Source organism: Branchiostoma floridae, chromosome 5, assembly GCF_000003815.2.
Source record: "Branchiostoma floridae strain S238N-H82 chromosome 5, Bfl_VNyyK, whole genome shotgun sequence".
Classification (NCBI taxonomy): Eukaryota; Metazoa; Chordata; class Leptocardii; order Amphioxiformes; family Branchiostomatidae; genus Branchiostoma; species Branchiostoma floridae.
The window spans coordinates 6,382,380-6,399,806 of NC_049983.1; the positions used below are offsets into that span (position 1 = coordinate 6,382,380).

At 43.3% G+C, this 17,427-nt stretch overlaps 2 protein-coding genes across 3 annotated transcripts; both read right to left on the bottom strand.

The window, feature by feature from the left end:
• Positions 1-2,399: 2,399 nt before the first annotated feature.
• Positions 2,400-11,961, bottom strand: LOC118416549. 2 transcript variants are annotated; one of them, XM_035821681.1, is made up of 8 exons: positions 11,527-11,961; positions 10,806-10,957; positions 7,080-7,207; positions 6,024-6,578; positions 4,731-5,517; positions 4,162-4,318; positions 3,283-3,427; positions 2,400-2,535 (listed from the first exon to the last, which is right to left on the bottom strand). In XM_035821681.1, exons 2-7 carry the CDS (start codon positions 10,891-10,893, stop codon positions 3,385-3,387), a joined length of 1,758 nt encoding a protein of 585 aa, XP_035677574.1. In that variant the 5' UTR covers positions 10,894-10,957; positions 11,527-11,961; the 3' UTR covers positions 2,400-2,535; positions 3,283-3,384. The 2 variants fall into 2 exon arrangements, with proteins under 2 accessions (XP_035677574.1, XP_035677573.1); XM_035821680.1 differs by having other exon boundaries at positions 4,162-4,321; positions 11,527-11,960.
• Positions 11,962-13,903: 1,942 nt separating this feature from the next.
• LOC118416023 (persulfide dioxygenase ETHE1, mitochondrial-like) lies at positions 13,904-16,946 on the bottom strand. Its single transcript, XM_035821061.1, has one exon. The coding sequence runs from the start codon at positions 16,508-16,510 to the stop codon at positions 15,671-15,673; it is 840 nt and encodes a 279-aa protein (XP_035676954.1). The 5' UTR covers positions 16,511-16,946; the 3' UTR covers positions 13,904-15,670.
• Positions 16,947-17,427: the final 481 nt, after the last annotated feature.

Consider the following 17,427-nt stretch of genomic DNA (forward strand, 5'->3'; position numbering starts at 1 on the left):
TCATATATCCTATATTCTACCAACCTGATGAAATTATTTTCGGAATATAAGTTAATGCTACGGTCACATTTGCACCTGTGCCCGTACGGGTTGTTGCTACGGCCGGGCTCCTTAGCCACAAATTTGTCTTGGAGGACTGTTGGGCAGATACCGGGAGTACACCTTGGTGTTTTCACGATTAGGTTAAGGTGTCTATTTGTCGCCGGGCTGATTTTAACTACGAATTGAAAACAACAAAAAAAATCCGGGGCCCGGCCTTGCCCAACAATAGTCCGTGTCCCATTGGACCACGTAGGGGTCACGCCGGAAATTGAAAACAACAGCCCGTCGACTACCCGACGGGGCCCCTTTTATCAACTGTGAACGTAGCATAAGGCCCACGTCACATTTTCAAACCGGGACCGACCGAGCAGCTTTCGGGAACGAAAGGTATACGTATGATATAAAAGACATCAAACTACACAGGACGAAAAGGGGGCAGTCGTGAGCATTATTTGTTTATCTTCTACCGATACATTTCTACTTTTTCATTTCCACAAACAACCCGGCCGGGCCCGGTCTTGGAAATGTGACGTTAACCTAAGCTGTAGTCACTAGTACACTACTTTGTACGTATTTATTTTACAGCTAGACTTCCTATCGCTTTGACTCGATATTGAACAACGCATCATTGGTGACACTTTTCTCTGTGTTGTGTGGACACGGGCTATTTGTGATGTTGTCTGCAGTCTCGCTAGTGGCCATTGATTGCCAGGCGTTCGTAGACCAACTGTTCAAGGTGATGGGAATGAGCCTGTAGAATCCCGGTCACTACAATCCCTGCGACCCAACCTCTGCTTGGAGAATAGCATTTTATGTTGCTGCCTTCTTCAAGGCACCTCCTTGCGATGCTGCCTCTTTCTCCAAGGCGGCGTCCTTCTGTCTTTCTTCCACTTCTTTTACCATGCCCTGAGCCTTATGGTTTGAAATGAGAAAAGTACGTTTAAAAGCGCTTATTTTTCACAATGTAAAAAGAAAACCTTTTCACGGTTTCGATTCAGCAAAAAACTGATTTGAGTATAAACAGACGAATCCACACAGTAATATATAATCTCCAAGCAAATATTGAAAGAGTTTTGTGGCTGAAAAAACAGTGTGATTTTCACTCCCAACAGCTGCTTGGAGATGAGTACTTAGTGACTTAGTGATATTCATATTCAGTTAGATTTGAAGTGCAGCCAGTAGCTAGGTACCCATATGAGTAACGAAGCTGTTATAACATTCTTGAGGCACCCTCTCCACTACACCCCCCCCCCCGCCCCATATGCATTCTACCTCCCATACGAAATAAAAGACGAATGCAACTCCAAACTTTAAACAGGTTAATCTTCCCAGGATTCGAACCGACCAGGGTCTCCTGAGTTACGAACCTGCTACCAGATAGAGGTAATAAGATACGCAGAATGGTAGTTGATTAAGGATCTGGATAGTTTACCGTATACCTTTCGTCACTTGCGTAAAAAGAAGTGGATAACGAAAAGGTCATTGAGGAAAGGTAGTGGATGCTACCTGAACGAAGTTTCCAAAGACATATCCAGTTCCTTTACAAACCGCTATGTGGCGTTGTGGTCCGGGGACATTCTTACTCACCCAGATGAAGAAGGCTGCCGCGCCTGCGCTCACGTCTCGCAGCTGATCCAGATCAAACTTGCTCAGGATCTTCTTGGCGGTCCGCGCCACTTCCGGCCGGATCTTCTTGATGTCGCACTGCTGCACCCGCCTCTTCAGGTTCTCCTTCCCCGTCTTCCCGATAAACAACCGTACCTCCTGCCAACTCTGGATGGGAACATTCCGAATGATATTTCACACAAAAATCTGTAACTCTCTTATGCATGTAACAGTTTCGATATGCTGTATGATAATAAAGTTAATGACCCGTCTGTTCCTCGATGGCGTCATAATATCCGGGCCTTTGCTATACCTCACCTTACCCTTCCTGCCTCATTTGGTTCGCTTCGCTCATTCGTTGGTTTTATTCGGTGGCTATAGCAGATTATTGGACATTATAGCATCATATACACCTCGGGGCGGGTCATTAACCATTAATTCATGCCCAAAGGCAAAATTGTATGAGTAACGCTGTTACAGCAGTACAGTTCGAGAAAAAACACCAAAATAGAAAGTTGAAGATCAAGGGACTGATTGAATGCTTGTTCGTAACTGTTCTACTGTGTCCGGAAATATCGTATGAAGACATAATAATGTCAACCACAGTCATATACAGATGGGCTTTGATTCGAACGATGAAGTTGAAACCACCTTCCGTCGACAGGATATTCCTACATATTTTAAAATAGAACGGATAAAGGTTACCTCGCGGATAAAGGCGAACCATTGTTTTGCTAACAATGTTTCCTTACCTTCATGTTGCTGGCGTCCTCTCCGAGCAGGAGGTAGGTTGCTAGCATGACTTTGTGCACCGGTTTGGGAGGGTTGGAGTAGGACCGTATCTCTGATATCGTGCTCTGGTTCAGCTGCAGTACTTCGTGACGTAAACTGCAAAACGACAAATGACATTTTTGCATCAGAAAGTGTTGGCATGTGCACAGCATTTGGCGACGTCATTTAAGATGGTTGTAACGTCATGGTTAATCTCGACACACACATATTTGAACTGTATGGTTTGTAACTGCCACTCAGGCGCAGAATGCCTACTTGTAGGTGGATAAAACAAGTCTATAAAAATACAATGACTAAACAATATTTAGAAAAAAATACTTAACATTCAAGATCAGAGCAGTGGTTGAAAGTGTGTTTATAAGCACTCTAAGAAAATACCGTGTTTACAGTCCTGTTGTTTGAGGTTCAATCGAATATAGCAAAAGGAATCGACTCATGCTTAAGTTTGATGACAGCAGAGTGTAACAAATCTTCAACTATGTGTCATAGTCATCCTGACAATCTTCATATTCGAGAAATCTACATTCTTACTATTTAACATACAGTAATTGATAGACAAAACTGTTTTGCCTTTACAGAGTTGTAAAGTAGATATGTCCAAAACTGTTTACCTTTCTTAAGACCGTAAGGTACCTACTAGATGTTTACATGCATAATTGATGGTAAAAATTGTTTTGCCTTTAAAGGACTTGTAAAAGTACAAACCATGTACATGCCCAAAACTGTTTTACCTTTCTAACAGCCGTAAGGCACATACCTACGAGAGTTTACATACAGTAATTGATGGACAAAACTGTCTTGCCTTTACAGGAGTTGTAAAGTATATGTCCAAAACTGGTTTACCTTTCCAGGAGCCGTAAGGACTCTGCGACCCGCTCGGCCTCAGCCATGTCCACCCGCAGTCTGTCCGCCAGGCCCTGCTCCCTGACCAGCCGCAGGGTGTTCTCAATGTCGGTCAGGCTGCGCCGGCGGACAGCGTCTCGTAGGACTGGATAGGTACGAGTAGATATCATGGTTAAAACATCATACTATTTAGTATAACACTAACTCAAGTGTTGCAGTACCAGAAGAAACCGTAAGGCGAACAGCGTCTCGTAGCACTGGAGAGACATGAGTGGGTTTGATGACATCATGAAACAGATTCTAGCAATCATCGGTCAACGTTCAACGAATGATATAAAGTGTTGCAGTACCAAACTAAACCGTTGAGCGAACAGCATCTCCGGCGTAGGACTACACCATGAAACAAGTTGTTGCAGTACCAACACATACCGTAAGGTGAACAATATCTCGTAGGACTGCATTGTGGGCATAGTTACACCATGAAATAATTCAAGTCATCGTTCAACGTAGGAAATGCAGATATTTGACGGAAATTTAGCCACGGTCCCATTGGTCGAACTGTTAATTACTATGCCATCATTTGTTCAATTGCAAATTGTGATTGAAAGCCAGGACCGGATCAACCAATGGCTCCGTCCACCTCCGTCAAAACGAAGCAATACAGATATTTCACGGAAATTTAGTCACGCTCCTATTGGTCGAACAGCTAATTGCTATGCTATCATTGATAGAAGTGCTAATTGTGAGTGACAGTCAGACAGACAATTGAACCAACCTAATCGTCGACTTGAGCGGAGGTGGGCGGAGCTATGGGGTCGGTTTGTAGTCATGTTTGTAGTCACATGTTACTATTTTATAAGAACAATTTTCTTAAGTTACCTTCTCGGAGCTCCAGCTCTTTCTGAACACTTAGCGCATGAAGGAAGACGTCCTCGTCCGTGGACATCCCCGCCTCTCGCCACTGCTCCATGGCGGCCTGCAGTTCCGACGGGTCCTTGTCGTGCACAAGCCTTCTTGAGGCGCTCTCGAAGCTTGTCTTCTGAAAAGTTACATGTTTACTATAATGGTTATGTGATTTACACAAGATATTTGTTGATTTTGTGAGAGGTGAAATCTTGATACATTATCACATAATAAAGACACTACTTTTAACATTATTCATCAATCGTTTAGGAGTGTTGTGTGTACATTGTAGACACATTTATACAGTAAAAACTAGTTACAGTAATTGCACAACGGATTACCGTACACTTCTGTTAATTGCACAGGATCCCCAAATCCCATGGTGGTGCGGTGCAGCTGGATAACTTTGCTTTGTTGCACCACCTAATTGGACGAAGTATCCTGGCAAATGGGATGTACAATTAAACGGCTTTTACTGCAGCATGTTATTTGTCTACATTTGCATTTATAACTTAGGAGTAAAATGTTAAGAAGAAAAAACTCACCCTGCTGTTTTCTTCTCTTTTCTTCTTCTGAAGCTTCATCTGCCTCGTCACCACTGCCAAGGGAGTCCACGTCCATATCGTCTTCCGTGCCGCAGTCTTGATCGTTCTCGTCCGCACCCCTTTCCTCTTCGTCGTGTCTTTCCGTCTCGTCCTCGGCAGCGCTCGGCTCCTTCTCGGTTGTGTTCGCGTCTAGCTCGTGCAGATTCGGTTCTTCGCCGTGATGACCGACTGGAAGATCGGATTCCGAGTTTTCGTCGTCCAAACTGTCGTCTGACAAGTCGTTTGGGTCCTGAGGGACGAGAGAAGATTCCTTCACGGGAATTCTGTCCAGAGAGTCCGTGCTGATTCTCGACATCGACTCTGTTGTGGTCACGTCACGTTCTACTACTGTAACTGTTCCAGACACTTCCTCAACTATCTTTGTGACGGTTTTAGTGTGAGTGTAAAGAGTTCCCTCCAAATCGCGTTCATTATCGCGAGAGTCGTCGGACGTGACTTTTTCGTAGTCCTCTTCTGGAAAGGGAATGACGTCACCGTTTGACTCGGGGGTTGCACGGTCTTCTGACGACCCGGCCTCGCTCTTGTTGGACCAATCGTCGCCGTTGGATTCTTCTACGACATCTGGAGTTTTTGTAGCTTCGTTGTTCAGGGACGCTACAGTTTGTGAATCGGTGACGTCACTACTTTGCATATAAGCGTCTTCTACGGTGCTGTCTTGTGTAATCTGAGAGGTTTGGAACTCGTCTGCATACTGCGGTTCCGGGCCAAGTGCGCACCTGTAAATTCCCTGTGAGAACAAAATGTAGTGAGTCTTTGATAGAATCTTTTATAGATCTACTACCAAGATGTGTATAGTATTAAGGGCTGACAACAAATGGACAATCTCAAAGTATGTCTAAGTATGTAATATACGCATCCTTTGGTTAACCTATATCCGTTGTTTTGAGAAAAAATGTAGTATTTAGGATACACGCCTATCAGATTCAACATCAGTAATACCGCCAAAATTGCCAACTTGAGAGACTCAAGTATTCAAAGTCTTACTGTAAAACAACACGGATATAAGTAAACTGGCGTTAATTTGAATGCAGCATAAAATGAGCTAGTTGTCACAAATATGTGCAATCTTTGTCCAATGTTTCCTAACCTATTATCAAAGCAGAGGTTTCGGTTGGAGGTAGTAGTTGCCGGTATTTCTCACTGAAGGTAGGCAACCATAAGAAACTCCGGCCACTGCTACCAAAACCTCTGCTTGGAGAACATTCAAGTCAACTATCATCAACACTGTCTTACTTTGTAAGTGTTTAGCTTCTCCTCCAAACGACACTGGATATCGTTGGCTGCCATGGTAACGGTGTTCCAGCGGAGCTCTAGCACAAGTGCAAGGAACTGCAGCGAGTCTCCTTCTTCTTCATCTTCTTCTCCTCCCTCCATCATGTCAATTGACATCGTGCTTTCGTCTTGAGTCATGACGTCATCCTGTTGAAGCGAGGAATCATGGGATGCGTGTTCTTCTTTGGCGCCATCACGAAGTTGTTCAGTGTTTTTGTCTTCTACACAATCATCTACGTCAGTTATGTTCTCTTTTGTGGGCTGACTTGATGAGATATTCCCTTTGTCAGAATCTATGTTTGAGATAATGCCTTTCATTGGTGGATCCGCGGAATATTTGTCGTCTGTTTCGGTTGGTTCTTCAAGGTCAAGGTCCTGACTGTGACCCGACGTGTCACTGAAGCTCTGTGACAGGGGGCTGCACATGCGCACTGCTGGTTTATGGAGTAGGTCGGCACACAGTAGCAGGAGCTCGTCTATGTCCCGCTGTCGGTCGTGGATTTGTTCTGTGATGGCCTGTTGTGAAGCAAAGGTATAATCTTGTAATACAGTGCAGCTTATTCATCTATTATCTAACGTTATCCTTATCTATCCATACACATTTGGCTCCCTTGTTTGTTTGTTTGTTTGTTTGTTTGTTTGTTTGTTTCGTCTATGAAGGTTAGACAACTAGGTAACCGTTACTCAAGCAACTGGACATTTTTTTAACGGTCAGATGTTTCAATTGCCAATGACTCCAGTTGAGTATTTTGTATCTTGCGTTTGTTTTGTTTATAAAAAAATAATACTATCATTCCTAGGACTTGGCATCGCCTTGGAGAAATGCCTTGCATTTCCATACCGATCAAAACGTTTACAGCATATGATTACTGTCTACTAAATTCAAAATAATTAACTGCTCTTTGTCACTAAATAATGAAAAGAGAAAGACTATGAATTCCTTTGTTTCAATCCAACGGTATCACGGTTGCCATCTTGGATCCGTACGTTCCACCAGTATGGCGGGTATGAACTGACCTGGTGCCTGGCCAGGCTGTCCTCCACGTCCTCCAGACAGGAGATGGCGTGCAGCCCGCTCACGTCCAGCCGCGCCTCCATCGACGAGAACCAGGACTGCAGCTCACACAGCTGCTGCTCCAGGCAGTCTGACACAAAGGAAAATGAGACAAAGTCTGAAACAGCCTGTTTGTAAATTATCGTCCTTCTCTCTTTCGATGGACAGAGAGAGAGAGAGAGAGAGAGTGAGAGAGAGAAATAGAGAAATAGAGAGACATGAGAGGAGGGAGACAAACAGACAGACTAAGTCTGAAACAGTCTGTCTTTTAGTGGACAGAGAGAGACAGATAGACGGGCATGGAGAGGAGGAGAAAGACAGACAGACAGACTTAGTCTGAAACAGTCTGTTGGACACAGAGAGACAGACAGTGACAGAGGCAGACAGAGATGGGGGTAGTGAGAGTGAAACAAAGAGACTGATAGGCAGACTTAGTCTGAAGCAATCTTTTGAGGAGTACGAGGAGTGACAGACAAATAGACGAACAGATATAAAGCAAAGAGGGAGGGAGAGAGAGGGGGAGAGAGAGAGAGAGAAACCTGAACGATCATGAACTACAACTCGCACAGATTCTGTTCCAACTGTCTGTCACAAAGGACTGTGAGTTTGCAACATTACATATGACCATGTCTTGTCAATTTAAGTAAACAATAATTAACAAGTCGTCTCGCCAATAAACACACGAACATACTTGCAGAAAGAGAGGGAGGGGAGCGAGACAGAGAGTTTGTGTCCCCACCATCCATTCCTAACACTGTAGAGTCTGTTCCCAGTATACATTCCCGACTGTAAAGTCTGTATCAAAGATATAGTAACAAACACACACGTACATACTTGCATGCAGAGAGAGAGGGGGGGATGAAAGAGAAAGAGAGAGACAGAGAAAGATGGGAGAAGGAGGAGAGTAAAGTTTGTGTCCTGACCATACATTCCCAACACTGTAGGGTCTGTACTAAAGATAGTAACAATTTGCCGATGGGACAAATACTTGGCCTGTATAGCTAGCTTGCGGAGGAAACGTTCGATACACACACTTGCTGTATTTTGCTGAAAAGAGACAAGGTACCATTGTTGCACCTGTGTAAATTTTCAGGGTGATTCACCGAGACATATGAACTTGATTGATTTGTAAGCATGGTCTTCTTAATATAAGAAGCACAATGGACACACCGGATATGTACTGTGTAAAGAACAACCGGCGAAACGCATGAGAGATCTTTTTGTCATTCAGTACATACACGCTGTACAATTAAGGGGGAACGTTAAGCCACAGAGGCACATTGTTAACTCTTTTCGTTGTTATTGCTGTTGAATTTTTAGTGTCTAGCTAGTGGCACATATATAGGATAGTACGTTTTTTTAGCTGTTTGAGTAGCGGGGTATATTTCTAGAGGAAGGTGTTCCAGCCCAATTACCAAATATGATTTGAATCAGGGGCACAACTCTGCGACTGCTACCAATTGAGCCACGGGAACATCCCCAATTCTGTGCCCATGACTGGTTTGAATACAATAATACAAAAGGTAGAAGACAAAAAAAAAGATAATTTGCACTTCTAGTTTTAATTGCAAGAAAATATTGCGCCGGAATACCCACCCCGCCCCCAAACGGTTAGTTTTCGCCTATTTCCAAAAGCGAACTTTGACACGGCCCTTATATAAGAGGTCATCATCATTAGCTTGAATGTGGTACGTGTATACATAATTATATACCATTAGCCCGTAGGTTTGTTTTCCAACGACTCACATCATGTGGCGAACTTGTGACCTCAGTAATGTATTGTCCGCTTCAAATATTTGTGCAGGGCCGTTTTTCACCCAAGCAATGTATAGACGGTAGGGCGATGTGCAGTATACATTATTGAGAGCCTGTTAGAATATAGAGTGCTCAGTTTCTGTCCATAAGTCGTTAGACCCCCTTTGCAATAGACGCGATGGTTGGGAGACCATACAGGGACAAAAAAATGGATTTGTGTGACCGTTAACTTTATAATTGATATACGATGTGCGGTGCAGTATGATTAAAAAGGCAACGAAATGTACAAAACGTAAACAGATTTGTTCTTTATATATGAAATTGGTTGAGCAATTTGTAAAATGTTCGGTCACTCAAAGGTACTAACTTCTAGTGGTTGGTAGCAGACATTTCTATTGACATACGCTGTTAACGGTGCATTTAACGGACGATAAAAGAGCAAATAGATATGAAATCTACTGTCAACAACATCAGCAGTAACTATGAATTTCGATAACAAATGCAAATAACGGTATTGTGTTATGGATTTTTGTTCTACGTCGTTATAATTTGCATACGTCAAAGACTGTCTGCGTTGGAACTATTGTGTTTTGATCGTAGCCGTTACAATTTAACGAAGTTTGCCAATTTCTATCGATAATGAATGCAAATATGGGTTCAAGTTTATATCATAACACATGGTCTAGATATTTTCTTTATTTTTTTCGAATTTATGTCGATATAATTTTCATCCACAAACAAAGGTCTACATTAAAAGTATATATGTTTATTGATCCGAACCGTTACAATTGTCGATTGATAGAACATTTTTTATCGATAATGAATGAAAATACTGGTTCAAGTTTGTATCATAACACATGGTCTGCATATTTGCTTTATGTCAATATAATTTTCATCCACAACCAAAGGTCTGCGTTGAAAGTATATAGATGTTGATCCCATATGTAGTCAATTGGGCCAATTTTTATCTATAATAAATGCTAATACTGGTTCAAGTTTGTGCTAAAACACATGGTCTGCATATTTGCTTTATGTTGATATAATTTTCATCCACGACCAAGGGTCTGCGTTGAAAGTACATGTATATAGGTATTGATCTGAGATGTTCTTATAGCCAAACAAATTGACCAATTTCGATCGATAATGAATTCAAATGTTGGTTCAAGTTTGTATCATAACACATGGTCTGGATATTTGCTTTATGTCGATATGATTTTAATCCACCAAAGATCAGCATTGAAAGTATATAGGTATTGATCTTAGTCGTTCCAATCGTTGCACAAATGGGGCATTATTCTTCTTATATGGCGCCCGAGGCACATGTATTGATGGCTCATCTAGCGTCAGATGTTGGGAGGGATGATTGTAATGTTTTGTACTGACTGGCCAATTCTATTTAAGTCTGACTACAGCAGCGCATGATAGCTAGTCAGTACCCAACTATGATGATCTTTCCTTCCTATAATCAGCGTCATAGAGGCGTGTGAGTGACATTGGGAGGGACAGAAACGATACGTGAAAAAATCTCACCATTTCAAGGTTTTATGAAGGTCACATACCAAGTATCAATACAAACCATCCAGGCTTTTTTGAGCTATCGTATTCACAAACACACACACACACACACACTCACAGAGAGAGATGCAGACAGACAGACAGACACATACACACACAAAGCGGCACATACACATACATACACGCAGAGAGACAGACACACAAACACACACAAAGAGACACTGACACACACACTTGCACAGACTAGAGAGAAGAAATAGAGACATAGGTCTACACACACGCACATGCACACAAATATAGGCACACACACAGACATGCAAAGAGGGAGAGACACAGAAACAGAGACTACGTATACCTTGCATAACCTTCTTAGTGAAGGTAATGATTGCAAACCGCACGAAGTACAACAAATCTCTTACCTATCCTATCCTCCTCTTCCTTGCGTTGTGACGTTGGAAGTATGGAACCAAGGTCCAACGACTCAACAGAAGTCTCTACCACCTCCATGTTCAACCCACTCTTTGTAGTAGACTCAACGGTCACACAAACGGACTTTCGTCACCAAGCCCCTCTACAGTAAACACATTCCTTTCATCACCTCAAGAGCTAGTCATTATTTTACTAAAGGTTACGCATGTTTACATTGTGTAGCAATGGCAGTTGTAAATTACAAGTCCTTAAACAAACTTAATGCACCCACAAAAAAGCTTCACACGCTTTTGATTATATTCACTATGCGTACTTCATTATTGTGTTAAATCCACGACTTAGGGTAATTTGCGTACTACGATATACCGATACCGCGGGGGGGATATCTGTCTGTCTAGGGTATACGTGAGGGAATGGCCCTTATAGATTTTTATGAGGGTCGTGCGAGGTGTTACCTAGATAGCTAGGATTCTTTCAAAATGCTTTTATGGTGGAACATTGTAAAATTACAGCAGATTTGGCCAAATCAAACGTTGTTCATGCCAGTGCTACGTGTATGGCCTGCTCCAAGCGTTATCAATCTATAGTTTGTAGAGCGAGACATATAATGATGAAGTACAATGGTTGCCCCGCTGGCTTGTAAGCTTTGGTATGTAACGCAAGATATTAGCCGTAGTTCCCAGTGACATTGTAAGGAAAGATCTACCTTACCTGACCCTCTCTGCACCAATGGCATCGATCTTTACAGCCGTGAGGATGGGAGTGGCGGGGTGAATTCTTCCGTAGCTGCGTGGCGTCGACATCGCAGGCTCGCCCCCTTAACAAAGACTGCGCACGCCCCCGCTTTGTCACAGTACGTCACGGCTTAAGCCCTTAATATCGCGACGCTGGCGGGTCGTTGGAAAGGCATTTATTATAGTTAATAAACGACGTGTTTGGACGAGAGCGCAGTCTGACCAAAGGGGATCACGAGGTATATCCAGGTTACGGTAGATAAGGTATGATTGAGAAGAGATGGAGGGCAGAGTTGAAAAAGGAGGTCGCACGTTACGGTGGTGTATCTCACTGCACTTGTGGCACCGGTGCGGCACTGCGGGGTTCGTTCACTGCGGCACTATGTTGTGCTATTTTGCCGATTTTTTTGATAATTCAGATATTACGTAATACGTAAAAGTGTGACTTAGAAGACAACAAATACACAAAAAGTAGAAGAAAATCTCTGAATTCGTTGAGTAATCTTTCGAACCCCGCAGTGCTGCACCGGTGCCCCCCGTGCAGTGAGATACCACCACATGACGTAAATTGTTGTAAAGCTGTTTCAAAGAGAAGGATAAATAGTGGTTTCCGGGGTAAGGGCTATCATTGATGGGGAATGTTTCGGTTGGGGTGAGAAGGGTGGGGTGCAGAAACATGTGTTCACAATAGGTGTTGACACAGGGTTTTTAACACAGATATTTACCAACCCTGTGACACTTGTAGTGTTCAAGTGTACCATTTCCTCCTATAGGGTGAGGCTAGCAATGACCTTAGAATAAGCTGCGTTTTAATCCACTGGTAATACTAATAGAATCCCGCAGGGGCTAGCAATGACCTTAATTAGAATAAGCTGCGTTTTAATCCACAAGTAATAGAATCCGGCATATAGATATCATTCGAGTATGTTTTTCTAAGGCCACAGCAAGTACATTTTATGGAAGACATTAGCGCGCTCCGAGCGATTCATTTTCGCCTGATTTCAGAAAAAACAAAACAAGAATTTTTGTCTTCTTCGGGGATGGCCAGATAGATCAAAATAGGCAAACATGTTGTTTGTAGCCTACTCATACTTGTAGCAGTAACACTAGGCAGGTAGCCGTGACTATAGTTACAGAAGTGAAAATGCAGTTCCTACCTGTGCCTGAAGAACTCTACTCTACTCTACTCTACTATTGATGAGCATAATTGTAAAAGTGCCACCAATAGGGAAGCCAGTGTCTAGTATCACTTTTGATACACTACTTCACTTCTTTAATACAGGAATGAATGCTTTCTTAGTTAGTAAACGCGATGTAACGTTTTGTCACTTCAAATCTTGTTTGCCGTTTATTTTGTCTATTTCTAAAATTTAGCCATCTTGTTTTTTTACCCATCTTGCTTTCTTCGCGCTATCTCATTATTTTTGCACACTGCATAGGATGTCATCCATAAAATTTACTTGCTGGGGCCTAATCTTCTGTTTTGCTGTAGGATAACAGCTTGTTTTCACGTTTACAACTATGTTAATAACCGTATCCAATGGTGAGTTTTGACGACAAAGGTTTTCATCAATGTATTTCTCGTGTAATAATCACCGACTGGCCCACACCCGTAAGTAGTATCATTACGGGGCGAATAGCGGTCCTTAGAATAAATTACCATCAATTTGTAGCGAGGCCTTCGACAGATGGTCCTCTAGGGTCAATGTACGAGAGATGCCCTAAGACAAAATGTAAAACGTATACGTCTTCAACTGCATAGAAAGCTAATATAATGATGATTTTGGTAGTATTGGTAATATTTGCATGCTTATTGTGGAAGAACAGCAAGACAAAAAAAACTATGAACGGATAGTAATGAAATTTGGTATGATATTAGCAGTTAGGTCATATCAAAGAAATTATTATTCCATGTCACAGCCTTCCTTGGTATAGCAACAGAACTTACGGCCTTGATATCTCGTTAACTTAGAGTCATTAAATTCATTGTGCAACATCATTAACATTAAACCAACTCGACTATCACAATCTGAATTAGCGAGCGTACGATAAAACAAGACTGGATGTCGGAAGAAGACACAATTACAGAATATTTCTAGATAGAGTTATCTATTTTCAATGTGGTCCAACATATAGCCTGTGTTTACACAATCTCTCGCTGGCTGGTGTTAATGCCCCCTCCTCAGGTGGTGGCAACTTTAGGGTCCGCCGCTAGGTGCGCGATTTCTGTCAGGCTAGTCCACTTACAAAAATACGAAGTCGACTGATTCTCACAACTGTCATTTCTGTTACATTACGATACCAGCAACATTTCAGATGTTAAGTACACTTGTACAATGACTGGAGCTCAGTACTTTATAGATCGATATAACTTTATTTTGTACCAAAGCTACGTCTTTTGATTACAGGGCACTTTTACTTATAGCAGTATACATTACAACAATCAGAAAATATTCCTTACAACGTTTGAATATAGAGTGAAATTTGAGTGAACTTTCAGATGTATGTACGTAGTATGGTTCCCCAAGACATCTTCTGTCAGCAGCAATACTAGTACATTCACAAACAGATGAGGTCAGTTCACTCAAGGTTATTCGTGGACCATGATGCACATTTTCATTAAGTAGGTACACCACTGAATGTTATATGTGCTGATAAATTACATACTTAGCAATGAAATAAGACCACACTTGTCTAACCAACACTTTAACTTGTGACTTACCCAAACTTTCGGAATGGACTAGTCTTCTTCTCTTTCTGTTGTGTGACGTTGAAGCCACGTGACTGCAGCAACGATTCGTAAGTGCTAGATAACCTATGTCGCCCCCCGTCTGCCCATCCCCCGTTAAGGAGGTTGCGTACATTCGAGCTCACCTTCCGACCTTGAACAGAGACGGGGAGCGACACAGGTTATCTGGAAATTACGACCCATTGCTGCAATTACGTGGTTCAAACGTCACATCCCGGAAATAGCAGCAGACGGGTCCATTCATTGTCAGTCGAAAATTTGGGTAATTTTCACTTAAGTGCAGGCCAGATGTAAAGTTTTCTGTCATAGGTACACCACCATTTCTCATTAAGAACGGAACATGGCTTACAGAAAAATGTACAGCTGGTGTTTCGGCGCCATCAGCTAGCCTGTGCCAATCAATAGAGAAAATAGACGTCTGATAATAATCAGGGATGGACACGAAATTATCAGTTGGGATGGCAAAGAATGCACCTGCAAAAACTTGGGGCTGTAATAAAAAGTGGCACAGCATATGAGGGAATATGGAGGAATTGTTGACCTTGAAAAATGACCTTGCAAGTGACCTTGAACCACTTAAGCTTAACTGAATGCAATGAAAAGTTGAGCTACTCTTCCACTGGTCGTGACATTAAAGACAGACGCTATGGTTTAAAAGTATTTGTAGTCAGAAAATATATTTCCTTTTGCTTGGAGATACGGCACTACCCGCCCATGTCATTCCTGGTCGGCCCCTTCCTTACATCTACTAGGAAATAAGGGGATACCCAATCAGGTCATTCCTGATCGATCCCTTTCTTGCATATAGCATCTGCTTGGGGATAAGAACCTATCCGCTCAGGTCATACCTGGTCGATCCCTTTCTTACCTCTGCTTGGAGACAAAGGGAAACCCGCTAAGGTCATTCCTGATCGGTCCCTCGGTACATGTTTTCGCTTTCAAGGTCGGCTACTGAATTACGCAGTCACAACAGCCGTCAACAAGCATTTACTGTTACGGTATGAGGAAGCTGTTTTGCAAACCAATTCTGCTGAGTCATTCGCGCATTTGGGGGTACAGTTACACTGCTTTGTTTTGGCCTAGAATGCACTTTGTATGGAAACGCCACAAATAATTTTTGCCAGTGTATGAGTAAAAAAAATCGTCAATTGCCTCATTCAAGCACTAAATATTAATTATAAATCCTGCTTGTTTTACTCTAGGCTGTAGCCATTCACCTATTTATTGTCAAACAGCCCTCGGTAGTTCAAAAGTTGTCAATCAAAGTTTCTGACATTTCGTATAACGTTAATCCACCTGGCTGATTGGTTTATAAGAAAGGTGTGTCCGAGGCGTGGTGGAGGCGTGGCACTATTGTTCTCACAAATCATCATCACTTCATGAGTTCCTGTAGCCCGCAGACCATGTTGGCCGGCACTGCCATGTCGATCAGGCGGGGGTACGGTAACTTCAGCTCGTTCATGAGCTGTACGAACTCCGCCTTTGGTTTGGACAGTCTCGGGTTGAACTTCTTCTCCTCTGCGACGGTGGTGACCGTCTGGCCGGTGTAGTCGTGCGCAGGGTACAACTGCGTGTCGTCGGGGAGCGCGAGGATCTTCCCGTGCACGGAGTCGTAGAGCCTCCCGGGGTCGCCTTGCTGGAAGTCCGTGCGGCCGCACCCGCGGATGAGCAGCGCGTCACCGGTAAACGCTTTACCCTGATTTTTCAACACGAAGGTGAGACATCCGTCGGTGTGGCCTGGGGTGCTGCGGACTTCCAGCTCGAACTGACCGAACTTGACCGTATCCCCCTCGTCTACCTGGACGTCTGCTACCGCATTGCTCACCTTGGCGATGACACTCTTCACCGCCGATCTCTTCTTGAGCTCGCCGGTACCTGTTACGTGGTCGGCGTGCACGTGTGTGTTCAGGGCATAGGTCAACCGGAGGCCGAGCTCCGAGATGACCCGAGTGTCCCGGTCAACCATTTCCATCACTGGGTCTATCAGGACGCATTCTCCGGACTCGCGGTCACCCAAAACATACGTGTAGGTGAAGCTGGTCTGGTCGAAGAGCTGGCGGAATACAAGGCTTGGATGAGATCTTGTTTCCCCGGCGCAAAGTCCTCTACAGTGCAGGAGAAAGGGGGAGGGGCGGAGCTCGGTTCGACACCGTTGCACCGAGCTCACGCTTCTCAGGAGCCCCGCAAGAGCCCGTCTCCCTGCCGTAGCCATCTTGACGATCCTCTGGCACGGAAACACTCCCGTTAGCAAGTGCAGGTTCCTGTTATAGCCGCCGGTTTATAGTGCACCTTTGCGTACGTGCGAGTTGCCCTTGCAGAGTATGACTAAACAAATTCTACCCACTCTCGTCCCCACTCCTGGGAACGAGAAGTACACAAAGGTCAACGTCCAGTCGTTTGGAAGAAACCATTCACAGCATTGGGTATCGCTTTCTGCATCATGCAAAATATCGGAAAAACAATCACTACATGTGCTAGATGGGGTGACGTCAAGTTAGAAAGCAATATTAATGTGATACAAGTTACTAGTAGTATGTCAACTTAACTCAAGTAAAGGTCTTCTTAGATAAATATTTAATTGTTAAAATTTTTTCCAGCTATGAACACCCCTTTCCTTATATTGAATGTTCCCAATGGTCACTGAGGTGGGACCGTGCGTATTGGCACGCATTGAAGCAAGGACGTAATGTTTGCTACCTTCAATAAAAGTGACAAACGTTTGTTTACTTACTATATAACGTCCTTGCTTACTCGCACGACACATGATTAATTTGGTCAAGTAGGTCTTTTTTAACCTCCTTGGACTGATTGACATAATGGGGTGAGCGGGCACTTTTCGTTGAACTTTGATATGGTAGTCCTGCAGGTCACTTTTTGACGTTCGACGACGATTACTGCATCAAACGTTTGTTCCTTTCCACCACTAGTAAACTTGCATTGAGGAAGTATAGTGTGTACATAGTCGAGTGGTTAGCAGCTATTCCTCTGTAACTAGAAGTTCCCGGCGGCTGCGCATGTACACACTACCGGAAAGGGTTGCAGTCATTAGGTTGGGACATTGAGTACAGTCAAACCTGCCCGAGCGACCTCCTCTTCTCAGCGACCACCTGGCCATTTCGACCGCTTTTT